The sequence below is a fragment of the Pholcus phalangioides genome, unplaced genomic scaffold, assembly GCF_987345545.1.
Source record: "Pholcus phalangioides strain wild (caught in Gottingen) unplaced genomic scaffold, Ppha-v1.0 ptg000002l_1, whole genome shotgun sequence".
In the NCBI taxonomy this organism is placed as follows: domain Eukaryota; kingdom Metazoa; phylum Arthropoda; class Arachnida; order Araneae; family Pholcidae; genus Pholcus; species Pholcus phalangioides.
The window spans coordinates 15,145,954-15,159,432 of NW_028301595.1; the positions used below are offsets into that span (position 1 = coordinate 15,145,954).

Genomic DNA, 13,479 nt, shown 5'->3' on the forward strand with positions numbered 1-13,479 from the left:
GGTTTCTTTTCCTATCATAAACCTGGGTGTTCTGTCCTTCATGGAAGATCACTTTGCTATAAAGCTGTAATCGAGAGGGTCAGTCAATATAGGATGACTGATAAGGTTTGCTCGTATTCCAATAATGGCTTAAATGCACTACTGCTCATGCAATTGGCTGAGTTTTTGACGAAGAGGATTTGGTGAATTATTATTATGCAGTAGAACCCTGGCTCACACAAATTGAGGTCTAAGGTCAATATAGAATGATTATATTACAAAAGTAAATGTGACAATAAGTTGTTCTTAAAAATAATCTGTACAAAAATATTGTACGAGTTCCCACTACTGAGATAAATGGTGGCAGTTGTGGAGAATTGTTATTTTCATTCCTATAAGAAGAAATCTGATTCTTATAACCGATGATTTTCCTACCTTAAAATAGTGTTTGGTTTTTGTTTTTTTTTTGGCCTATTTGATTTTTATTAGCGGTTGATTCTTATAACCAGTGATTCATTTAAGCGGTGGCTACTGTATTTTATAATGTTGGTGAATTTAATTTTCTCACGTGAAACAACAGCTTTCTCTTTCTCATTTGTGCATTTTGTACATCTCTGAAATAATTTTGTGTGCCACCATATAAATGGACCCACTCAAGTATTATTCAGAAGTAAGAGTGTAGTTATGTAGAAATATTAGCTAAATATGTTCTGCCTAATTGGGAGATGAGTGTAAGTACCAAATTTGAGTATTTTATCTTTATTAAATGAAACATTTATGGGAAAAATCTTAATGCAAATTTGGCTGAACATTCCTCTTTTATTTGAGGAATTTCCTCTTTTATTCAAGCGTTTTCTATGTTTTCTTTTTTTGTTATTGATGTTTATTAATGATAAAGTTGTGAAAATAATGAAGGGTCTGTTTGTTTAGTCTTATTTTAACTTTTGTCATTTTTTATTGCACTCTAGGAGAAGGGAAAACTCTCTATGAGGAATTAATTGAGGCTCAAACAAGAAAAAGACCTTTGCTAAGTAAGTTAGGATTTTTTATAAGAATTAAGTAAGTTGTTTTTATTAGAATTTCCCATTACATGCCAAAGTAAATGCATTATTTTTTTTTATAAAAAATTCACAATTATTTGTTTGTGATTTTTTTTATTTGGTTTCTTCTCTTTTTAATTGCATCAGACTGAGAATCAGAATACAATTACAACTTGTTAAGTCAAACTTCCTTAAGCCTACTGTAAATATTTTCTTAATTTTTATCGTTGGAACATATTGGAATATAATAGTTATTACCAAAGCTCTGACTTCTATGCCTTTGCATATTTCGCTACTTTTACGTGATAGCACATTTTCAAAATTTTAAGGCATATTTTGCATATTTCATAATTTTTGATGGAAAGTAAATTTTTTCTCGCTATTCCAATCCCGCTTCAGACTAGTTTTTTTGGTTCCTGCCTGTGATGAGAGCTCTGAGGGCTAGGATTTTCATGCACTGAAAAAGAAACGGTGTTGCTGATTGATAAAAAATCCTGAAATTCAGGTTTTTCAACCAATCAGCAACTGCATTGAATTTTTAGAGCATAAAAATACTTGCCCTTCAACCACACTGGTGTGTGGCTGTAAATAGATTAATCATCTGATTTGGTGATGGTAACACATGGTGGGGGATTTTTTTTATCGTTTATGGCAGGGTTTAAGGTAGATAAAAAAAATTTCTTTCGCGAAAAGGGGGGGGGGATGTTTAACAAAATGCTACAATGCTAATGATTGATGGATGAACCCTACTCATTTCGTACCTCCTGTACTCATTTTTTGCGAAAGTGGCTACTACTTCTTCGCATTCTACTATTTTCTTTTGCATTTTGCAAAAAATATGATTGTAGCTTAAACCCTGGTTTGTGGGAAGTTTTTAGAGTTTTTATCAAATAAAAAGAATCATTTGTGAACTTTTTTTTTCTTAATTTTGTGCAAGGCTTTTCTAAAGCTAGCTAAATACAGTACTTGGTTAGGTATTTTTACTTATAGATGGCAGCACATAAATTCTGAATTTGTGGGGGGGGGGGGAACTTAGAAGAGAAATTTTTGTTTATATAAATAAGTAATGGTTCAAAATAGTTTAGACTGCCTCAATACTTCTCATTAACATATTTTGCTAAAACTAATGTTATTTGAGATGGGAATGAAAAAAAAAATTTAGGACAATATTTTTTGTTTTATAGGCTATATTTACAGTTTTTTAATAGCATGAATGTATTCTTTCTAGAGCATTTTTTAGAAGTTTTTAGAACATCCATGGCTTTAGTTATTACCCTTGTTTAATAAGTTCACGTAAAGCTTGAGCTTCTGTTTAAGATGAAATGATAGTTGCACCTAAAATAAAACAACCTAGATTCTTCAAAATGTTTCCTTAGAAGTATGTCCCGAATATATATAACTATTCTTTAAGACTGGTGACACTGATTTTGTTCTTCCTCCTTTAGCAGTTGAACATAGACTTTTCTTTCAATCCCTGCGTATTCACAATTCAATTAGTTTTTTCATCCATCTATGTCTCAAAAGTTTTTGAAAATTTATGTATTTACATTATAGTTACATTTTTTTTATAAAAATGTTTATCAATTTCAACACAGATAAATATTGATATACATCATGTATTAATTCTTTTGAAGAATTTTTATGATGTGTATGTATGGTTTTACAGTGGAACTTCAGTTAACGAGCAATTCGCATAACGGCCAAAAATTTTGAGGAAATTTTGACTCGGTTAACGAGCGATAATTCACATTATGAGCACAAATTTTGTGCTTTGTTTATTTAGTTCCTGGTCATCACAACTTAGCTGATGGTTTTTGCTTTCACCCACACATGTACTGTGGAATTGTGGATAATATTCTTCCATAAGTTATCTCCTGTCAGCGTGCCCCACTCGAAAAATGAAACACATGCAAGCTTGACTGTTTACGACATGAAACTAAAAGTAACATCTTAATCATTGCTATATGCACTCAAAGGCCTTTTTTATTCTTCATCCAAGTATAGTGACTCTGTTCTTTTAGTACCTGTGCTCCAACGATGGCCTCCATGAGGAGGAAGGTTAAGAAGAAAAAAGCCGTAGGAAGATGATCACTTTGGAACTTGAAAAGGAAATCATTGAGCAATTTATAGGAGTTGCAGACATCACCAGATCTTATAAGACTACATCCATGATTTGCACAATATTAAAGGACAAAGAAGAGAGTTAAACACAGCTAAAGGAGTTACAAGAGTATCAAAGCAATGGCCACATGTGCTGGAGGATGTAGAAAATTTGCTGCCCATGTGGATCAATGAAAAGCAACTAGCTGGTGATACTGTGACTGAAAACATTATCTGTAATTTATAGCTGCAATGTAACTAATTTTATCTGTAAACTATACAGCAGTTTTGCATATTTTTATTGACAGGGAAACTGCCTTTACGAAAGCAAATTGAATGTGAAAAGAAAGAAATTGCGAGCATGCAATCAGCAGATAAGTCTGAGGATGCTGAAAGGTCAACTTTGAAAAACATGCCAATAGGTATATAGACTTATCTGGTTGTGGTAGTAGCTTTATCTTACTCGTGTCATGGTTTTGAAATGGTGTAATACTTTTTTTTTTAGAATTCTTTAATTCTTTTAGTAATTTAAAAGTTCACGATGTGCTTTTTCCTTTTGTTCTTTAGTTCGGAAAAATATTGAACAAATAAAGAAGTATGAACTGAAAACGCTGTATCGTGTTATTTATGACAAATGGCCTCCAGTAAGTTTCTATGTTTATCATTATTTGTATCAAAACCTTGGTGATAATTAAAAAAATGCAAAAGAGGCTCAGAAAGTAAAGATACAATGCCTATTATTTATTCAAAACATTTTTTTTTGACAAAATGTCTACAAATTTTTCACTATACAAATACAATGCCACAACAGGCAAAATGCCCAATGAGGTGGCTGAGAAAAAGATGCCTATAACAAATATGGATGTCATATATTTCAAAAATACAGCAACTCAATTAAAAACACAATCACAAAAATTATAAACGATATATACACATGATAAAATTCTATACAATGCCCCATAATGTATTTATTGTTGTCTTATTCTAAGTATGGATAGCTTCTCGATTTACCCCAACATGTTTATCGTATTTCTTTTTAAATTTGATTGCGTCAATTGCGTTACAATTTACTACCTCCGGGGGTAAGCTATTCCATTTATTGACAACCCTATTACAGAAAAATTCCCTGCGACACCATAACCTTGCATTGTCCCTTACCAATCGATACTGGTGTCCCCTTGTAAAAGCAGTCAATTGGCGGTGTACTAAAAGTTCATGGTCCATCTTATCCATCCCGTTGAACATTTTGAACACTTTGATCATATCTCCTCGACACCTGCGTTCATCCAATGTAAACACATTCAAAAGTCTCTCTTCATAAATCAATCCCTGTATGCCAATAAGAACACACGTAGCTCTTCTCTGCACCCCTTCAACCAAGTCCCTCTGTAGGTATGGTCTCCAAAACCTTACAGCATACTCTAGTCCCAGACGAACTAAGCCTCTAGAAAGCGGAAGAATTACTTTAGCAGAACACAAAGAGACATTTTTGAAAATGAGACCACACACACAAGCATTCTATTCGCTTTATTGACCACTGATGAACAATGTTCAGAAAACCTAAGCTGCTCGTCAATGAGAATTCCCAAATCGGTGACCCTAGTTGCATCCAGTATAGTGACACCATTCAATTCATAAGAGAACCATGGGTTGTTCGAACCAAAATGAGCAACCATGCATGTATCAATGCTAAACGTCATGCTCCATTCATTTGCCCATGCTGCAATCCTGTTTAAATTGGCCTGCAACAACTCCCTATCGCTTTGATTCCCGATTACCCCAATTAGCTTCACGTCATCTGCGAATTTGCTAACAATCCCATCGATACCCTGATCGTGTTTATCGACAAAAAGTGAAAAGTATGGCACCAAGGACACTTCCTTGAGGAACTCCACTTGAGGATACGTCTTCCACTTGAATATCGTTGAGGATTTTATTACCCCATGCAATGCCCGTATATTGAATATCATTATCTCCATTAAAAACCGATGCAAAAAAGTAATTGAAAGCATATGTAGACACATGTCTACATTGCTCTCTAACCTAGACCCTCCTATCGAGAGGGGACCAACTGTACCCTTGCATCCATTATTCACGTATCGAAAAAATGATTTTGGGTCAGAGCCAATGTTATCTGCCAACCTAGATTCAACTTTTTCTTTACTATCCCTTTTTGCACTAGTTCATGCTTTATTTTTTATGTAATAATTGTCACCATTGTCCCAACATTTATTTGGTCTGTGTACTAGTTTCTATCCCTAGTGGCATAGGAATCTGCCGTCGGCTACCGGAACTACATTGTAACTTGCTTTTTATTTAGTCATGAATGTGTTGTCTCCTAGATGTTCCATCAGTTGAAGAAACAAATGAAAGTCACTTGCCACAAGGTTCATGGTTGAAACTTTATTTGAATCTTTTTGCATTGGTGATATTCACAGTGTAAGCCTAAGCAGAAAACAAAATTTCACCCTCCATTTGTTTTAATACCCCCCCCCCCCATCGAAGGCATTGGGGATTTGGCAATATGCAGCAGCATTAATTGTGATGCTGGGAGATATGAAGCTAATAAAAAAAAAATGCACCTTCCCCCAGTGTCTCAAAAAATAGAAATCTTGGTCCAGAAGTGAATTTTTTTACTGAAATTGAGGCTATGAATGTCTTGGGTTTTGATGAATATGTATGAGACCACTGCTGATGATCATTGCTCGGTCTTGTCTCTAGCGAATCACCACATCCTTACATTTTATCTATTCGGTTTCTGTAAGCTGAGCCAATTTCTTTCTGGGTGCTTGCATTTGAAGCATATAAGAGGGTCCACTTCACGATCGACGGTTTTCTGCATTGGCGCTGCCATTGTAAACTCTTGCTACTCTGACCAGACTTGCCGTTGCAATGACTAAAGACTATGAAAAAGAAGGTGAAGGATCATATGATCACAGTCAGCATTCCCAATGTATGCAATACATCATTACTTTTCTACCCATGTTATGTGTCCTTTCTTTCCCAACAGTTATTGTTTACATATTAAAAATTAACTTTCTATGTAAGCCCTCAATTCATTTGTTTAATTATTAGAATTTTATTTCCAGTTATAGATGTAAATTCGAAGGATTAAATTGTCTCATGACGATGGTAAAATGTACTCGCTTTCAAAATTATCAGAACTCAGTTTTTTCGAGTTGGCTGAGGTTTGATTCAACATAAGATAAAAATTCACAACTTTCTGCAAAAAATGAATAAATAAAAATATAATAAAACTGACACGTTTAGAAGGAAGGTGTAAAGAAAGTTTAAGATGGGGAGGAGGTTCTAATATGATGGTTAGCATAATCAAGTGGATTTCACTGAAGGCAATTTTAATTTTATTTTTTGTGGTGTTATTGATGTCTTTTTATTTTCTGTGATGTGTACATGCTATGATACTCTATAATAGCATTTAAAAAAATCCTTTTCATGTAGAATAATATCAACAATGTTCTGGAAGAAATTCTGCAATTCAGTGGGTTCTCATTTTCAACTAAATCTCCAGAGTACTTGAGCAGAAAAAAGCTTCTCAATGGGTAAGAATTCAGGTCTTCTTGAAATATGGTGGAAATTTGAATTTTATGAATTTCTTTTAGTTTTAAAAAATTTTAATTTACTGTTAAAATAGTGTCCATTTAATAAAATTTACTAAGAACTGCATATGATTGGGGGGGTGGGGGGGAATCAAAATGCAGCCTTATTTCAGAATGTTGAGAAAAATATGCAGGACGACTTCATACATGTTATGGAAAAGTTTATAATGATAAATATAGAGCTGCCAACTCTCCGGATTTAGGCGGGAGACACCGGATTTTTCATCCTTCCTCGCGCACTCTGGATTTTGGCAGAAAATTAGATTTTATGCGAGCTTTCACTTTGTCGTGATGTCAATGACTGCCGTTGTCGTTAGGGAAAACACCCATAGAAGACAGCCATGGTCATTTCCATTGAGCAGCCGTAAAAAAAGTCTTGGTGACCGCATTTAAGAAACTGGCAAAGACGTGACTTTGTTTACGTAGCGTTTATCGGCAATCATTTATCAGGGACATGACCTTGGTTGCCGAAATATTTATTATAATATTATAGTATATATATTATAGTATATATATTATAGTATATATATTATAGTATATATATTATAGTATATATAATATACTAATAATAATAGTATAATCCTGTAAGTTTTTAAATTGTTCCTCCAATTGAATGTCTTCAGAAAGAAAATATAAAACTAAGCTATATAAAGCTGAATATCAAGCTTTTAAGAGTTCGTATACACAAGATTATCAATCACTGATACCATCCATGAAAGAAAACACTTATGTTTTATGAACAGTATGTAGATGTGATTTCTCTATTCTGCATGGAAAGACTGACATGGAATTATATTCTGCTCGGGCACAATGCAGAATCTGCCCGGGGGGGGGGGGGGGGGGAATTGAACTTAAAGTAATTGATTTGAAGAAAAATTTCAAATTTTTTGTGATTTTTTTTGATTGAGTCTGAGTGCCGGAGAGGGGTACCCCATCCCGGAGAATTTCCAGATTTCTGGATTCCAAAAAGTTGGCACGTCTGTAAATACATATACAGTCGAATCTCAATTTGTCAAATGTGTTGCAGTGGATGAAAAAACATAGATGAGTTATTGCTAGTTCGACTCATCAGAAAATCTGATTTTGGCAAAGGAGAAAAAATATTTCTTAAAATAACAGTGCTATTTGCGAATATCATATTAGTAAAAAGTCTAATGAAGATGAAGAAATTGGCAAGGATAGATTATTCTGATGTAATCATATTATTATATGATTATATTGTCATAATTGTTGAATGAGATTATTAAAAAAAAGATGTGGACATGCATACTGTATTATAAGTGTACACATGCATACTGTATTATAAGTGTACACATGCATACTGTATTATAAGTGTACACATGCATACTGTATTATATATACACAATACTTGCATAAATGAAATGTGATTCTATAAAAAAAAATGCACTAATTTTTGATTTCCTCTCATTTCATTCATATTTGAAGAGTCTTCTATGAATAATGTCCATTTTTTTCAATCGTGCATTATTTAAAGGAATTTCTTGATTTTCACCCACAAACTTAGAGAGCTATTAACTTTACTGATTTAATCCAACAATGCCAGATTTCACAACATTCATGGATTTTTAGGATTATGAATTCAAATTGACATTTTCAGTTAATGCCATGTACCATTGACATAAAAAGAATAAAAACAAAGAAAAGAAATATTGAATGTATGCTGTTTTTTACTGCCAGAGTTTTTTTAGAAAGCCGTCCACATTACATGACAAGGCTCTTATGACTTTGCACCACCTAGACTCCTGGCACAATAGCCTGTATGAAAGTTGGTCAAACACATCTAAATCTATGAACGTAAACAAACGTGGCGGCCCCTTTCACATTTGAAATGTTTTTTAATTCATGTTTTAATAGTAAAACAGTTGGTAAACGATTCATTTACCATATTTCCTCTATACATTACTATGCTGACCATATTTCGTAGTGGAAATTACAAAAAAATATGGAATATCGGAAAATAGCTGATTTTTTCTATGTACACATTTTGCATAAGTCTTAAGAAAAAACTTTTTACATATCAATGTGGTTTTTTGAATATTTATTTCTATTATAGTATTGCTGTATATCATAACACATACAAATACTCTTGTGTGAAAATTTCAGGTTACAATATAATACTTTGAAAACTATCAGTCACATATTTGGTTGTGGGAGCGGAATTAAGGGTATTTTGGCGAAGAGAATCCTAAAATTTCTTTCTTGGCCTTCAGAGACTTCAGAGCACTACGAGTTGAAAATGCAGCCTGTTGTCATGCTGGAAAAGATTAATATTGGTATGTTTGGATTAAAGTACTAAATAGAATTGTAAATTTTATTATTATGTTATAAATTACTGGTCAGTGAAGGTGTACTTGTAGCAAGTTTTCATGGAAAAAATAATTTTTGGAGTGAAAAACCTGACTTTCATACTTAATAAGTTGGAGCATATAGATTTCTAATTGGTGTTCCATGAAAACTTTCTCTGGGTTCTGTAGAATCAAACGTGATGAACTCTTAGAAATCCCGGAACATAAATATCTTTTAATTAAAATCAAACCTTGTTATTGATGCTTTTCTTTGTTCTGTTTGACAAAAACAGAGTCGCTTAAACAAATGCAATCCCATTAGATGACTAAATAAGTGAGGAACAGTAATTCTCCAGTTGTTTACTCTTCCAACCTTGTCTGTCAAAAACTGCGGTCATTTTAACCCCGGAAAGAATTCAAGAAATATATTGCTCTGAATTTTTTTTACCTTCAAGCACCGTTCTTTTGTTTAATGTTAGAATCTGTTGAATTTTGTTGTGTTATACACAGGATTTGATTGATATTTATGTGACTATATTTTCATTCAATTAGACTTTTGTACTAGCACATGTGTGATTTGGCATTTCAATTTATATTTTCCTTGATATTTGTTTCAAATCCTCCTTCAGATCTGGAGATGAAACGTCTGAAAGATGAACAGAAAGATGAAAAGGAATCTAAAAAAAGGGGGAAAAAACAAAAACGTAAGTTACCTGTTGATGATGATGAAGAACAACAACTTAAATTGCCAATCAAGAAGAGGTCATTGTCTTCTGCATCAAAAACCGGTCAGAAGATGCCAGACAACCAGAACAGCACAACTGAAGACAGAGATGATGAAACGCAACGTAAGGAAAGAACTGTTTTGAAATGGAAAGCTCTTCCGGTGAAAAGGAAAAGAGTGGACACATTCAAACAAAAAAGATTACTGGAATTGAAGAAACAAAAAATGGACGCAGTGAAAAAAGCAAGGAACCTACAGAAAGAAAAGATATTGGTGCAAGATGAGTCTGAGACGAAAAATCGTGTTTTCAAATTACCATCATCTCTATTAGGTGGCAAAGATGAAGAAATTGAATTAAAAGGATTGCAAGTGAGCTACAAGCTTTTGTGGATTTTGTTGTGTGTATATATACAGTAGATTCTGCTTTATAGAATCCCTTGCTAATTGAAATTAGAAATTTATTTACATTCACCCACACACACATACAACACAATATATGCAATATGCATAAAAACAAAATACACATAAAATACAAACACAAAATACAAGTACAGTGATACCTCGGCTAACAAAGATGATTTGGTCCAGAATCATGTTTGCTAGCATGATTTTACATAGGTTTCTATCGAAAATCTATGGTCATTCCAGGTTCCTCCTAAAATTTAAAGATGCGTGGAACCAAGGAATGATATGAAAGAGCAAAAACTGATTGAAAGCTAAAATGAACTGCTTCAAAATTGGATAAATGAGAATCTACAGGAAGATGCGAAACACTGAAAATCTTTTTACACAATCTTTTTACTTATATACAACCAGCACCAACTTTAGTCTACTAAAGGCTGGTGTTGGCACAACCCAGTCAAGTTTGTAGGTGTCCTCTATCCATTTGTGATGTGGTCAGCTCATTTCTGTGTCTGATACATTCAGATAAAAAAATAAAAAATTCTTCATTAAAATTTCTATTTCACGTAGATCCCGAGGTGTGAGGTGCAGATAGTAAGACTTACGGAAGCTGATTTTGAAAAAGCTGCAAAGAGAAGTATGTCAGAGGCCATAGCTATAGCAAATTCCAAATATGGTCAAGAAATGCAGGAAACACCCATCAAGAGTAAGTAATCCCTCTCAAGGATCCCCACACACACACACAATTAGTTTTTATCCGTTAATTTTGTGAAGGAAAAAAATGTGATCTTTCTTATTGAGTGAATGCAATTTACCTTCAGACCTGCTCATGTGTCCACTGAAGGTAAAAATCCCTGTCGTTTTTAAATTCTTAAAAACATTCAACTTGCTAACACTGTGTTGAAGCAAAAATTCAGTTTTTGGTAGTTAGATCCCAGTATTTTGTGTAGAAAACTCAGAGATAATTTCTTTGTCTTTTTTCCCTAGAAAATATGAGGCCATAAAGGCCTTGTTCTCATTTTATACGGTTTTTAAAAAAAAATATTCTCAGTAACTTTTTTTGTATCCAACACAGTTTTTATCACCCACAATCGTTTCAGTAATCATGGTTGTCTCAAGAAGAAACAAGAGTTCAAGAATAGATACCTTTATTCTGACACTGAGATACAATACATGGCATTAAGGTGTTGTCAAAGGTTTAGTTAAGCCCTTGACAAGATGCACTAACTTTTTAAGTAGTATAGCAGAAATCACTAAATTATCTTTAAAATGCCATATCTTTTTAATGGAGTAGGTTTTCCTCCAATTTTCAGACCTCAAAATAAGGTTTATAGGGGAAAGTGTTCTGTTGAGAATTAAACTTCATGAATTATCTGGGCTAGTCAATGCTTAAATAAGAAGCTTTTAAGGAGGCAAGATATCTCATCAATGCCACTTGAAGGGTTAAAAAGTACCAATTGTTTATGACTTTGCATTTACGAGTTATACCAGTTTAATTCCATGTGCAAAATAGAATTACACTTCTTTATTATCATCACATGGTTTTTAGTCTTATCTGTACATTCTTAGTTCTTAAACTGTGGCATGATTTTTATTTGGTAACTTAGTCACTTGCTGCATTGAACTGCAAGCTGTGGTGGCCCTTCCCACTTTTTAGCTAACTTCATGTCCTCTAACTTTATTTTGTTAAACTCTTTCATTCTTGCTATCTTTGGATCAGTTATCACAAGATAACTTTGTCTTTTTTGATACTTGGTAACTTTTTAAGGTTTTGCACAATGAGAAATTGAAGACTAAAGGTGCAGGGTTCGCACATCCTTACAAACTCCTAACTTTTCATTTCCCTCTGGAAGGGCCCTTATAACGCCTTACTTTTGCAGCCACGCCTGAAAAAGTCCTTTTTTTTTTCTCTGAAGGGATGATCTTTCTTAGAATAGGCATTCCCCATGGTGATGAATAGCATTGCCTAGAAAAATAAGAGGAAGCTTCCCCCGAATATAAAGAGGAAGAAAAGAGAAAAAAAACGCTCTCTCCCTTTGTAATAGGAAATATGAAAGCAGGGGATGGGATTAGAACATCCAATGGTTGTGCATACCTGCCAACCGTTACGATTTTGTCGTATTTAGTAAATTAATACGATTATACGCTTTTGCTTCTAAAAATACGATTTTTTACCGAATCGCTAGTTTTGATGTGTTTTCCTGCCTATGTCACAAACTGGCCAGCGTTGGAAATCGATGGTCCGTAGAATGACATCACTCCGCTGAACCAGTAGCCGAAAATTCCCCCATGCCCAGTGGTGAGAAAGTTTTTTTAAGTGTTTACTTATGCGGCGAAACAATGTCTCGAACCTCCTATATTACGCAGTATACTGAGTGCAGACCTCGCAGCTTTCCTATTTTTCCTACTATTTTCCTACTTTCGCCACAATCGTCTTTTTTTTAACCGTAATTCTCTCCTACTATTCCTATTTTATCCCTCCTTCCCATTTGCTTACAGCCAATATCTCACTGCGAAAATTCTGAGAAACCGCAAAATGTCACTGCTTTCCGCAGTTTTTTTGACGTGTTTTGTGTTTTATTCACATTGCAACTCGCTACTGGAAAAGAAGAAAGGAAAAAAAATTTCAGTTCCACTGGAGTCAGGGATGACGACAAGCGTATCTTTTCGCCGCTGCGCCTTAAAGTGCTAAAAACTGAAGTCCAGTGGGGAAAGCGAATCTGTTTCGCAGATTGGTTGCCGTAAATAAAAAGGCAAAAAAAAAAAAAAGAGGAACAGGCTCTATCAACACACAAGAGATTCCATGAGAGAGACAATGTGTTTATCTCTCCTGGGATCCCGTAACGAGCGTTCATCCCTGAAGCCAGGTTTTCCTAGGAGTAGGCTTTTTGCGCCGCGTGAACCTTACTGGATCATTTCGTGTCGGCAGAAATGAGTTACATAATGACGTTACGCATTTGCGTTTTCCAAGCGTGGCGCATCGGCTCAGGACGGCTATATAGTATATGACCCTGGCGTCATCTACTCTATCGGCTGCATGCTCCGGTTTAAAGGGGAGAGACACAACACGAAAATGAAGGGAAGATTGCTGTGTGAAACGCGCGGCACAAGACGCTTAACTCCTCCAGAAGCAGTCTGCCAATCACGCCTGACGTAAAGTGCTGTCGTGAGCCGTATTGCGCTCTGTAGGAAAACAGGCATACTGCTTTTCATATTGATGAATAGACGCGTGTCGCGCTGGGTGATTCACGTTGCGCGTGGCATAGAAAACCTGCTTGTGAAACCCGGCTTTTAAAAGTGACAGCCCGAGC

General features: G+C 34.6%; 1 protein-coding gene across 4 annotated transcripts in view; it reads left to right on the top strand.

Annotated features, from left to right (window-relative positions):
- Positions 1-13,479, top strand: part of LOC149089456 (uncharacterized) — a 90,142-nt gene that overhangs the window by 23,191 nt on the left and 53,472 nt on the right. For all 4 annotated transcript variants that reach the window (XM_089238689.1, XM_089238682.1, XM_089238674.1 and 1 more), the window contains 7 exons: positions 948-1,010; positions 3,428-3,541; positions 3,687-3,763; positions 6,579-6,679; positions 8,861-9,030; positions 9,672-10,135; positions 10,739-10,874. In XM_089238689.1, coding sequence (XP_089094815.1) covers positions 948-1,010; positions 3,428-3,541; positions 3,687-3,763; positions 6,579-6,679; positions 8,861-9,030; positions 9,672-10,135; positions 10,739-10,874 — 1,125 coding nt within the window. The remainder of the gene's footprint in view (positions 1-947; positions 1,011-3,427; positions 3,542-3,686; positions 3,764-6,578; positions 6,680-8,860; positions 9,031-9,671; positions 10,136-10,738; positions 10,875-13,479) is intronic.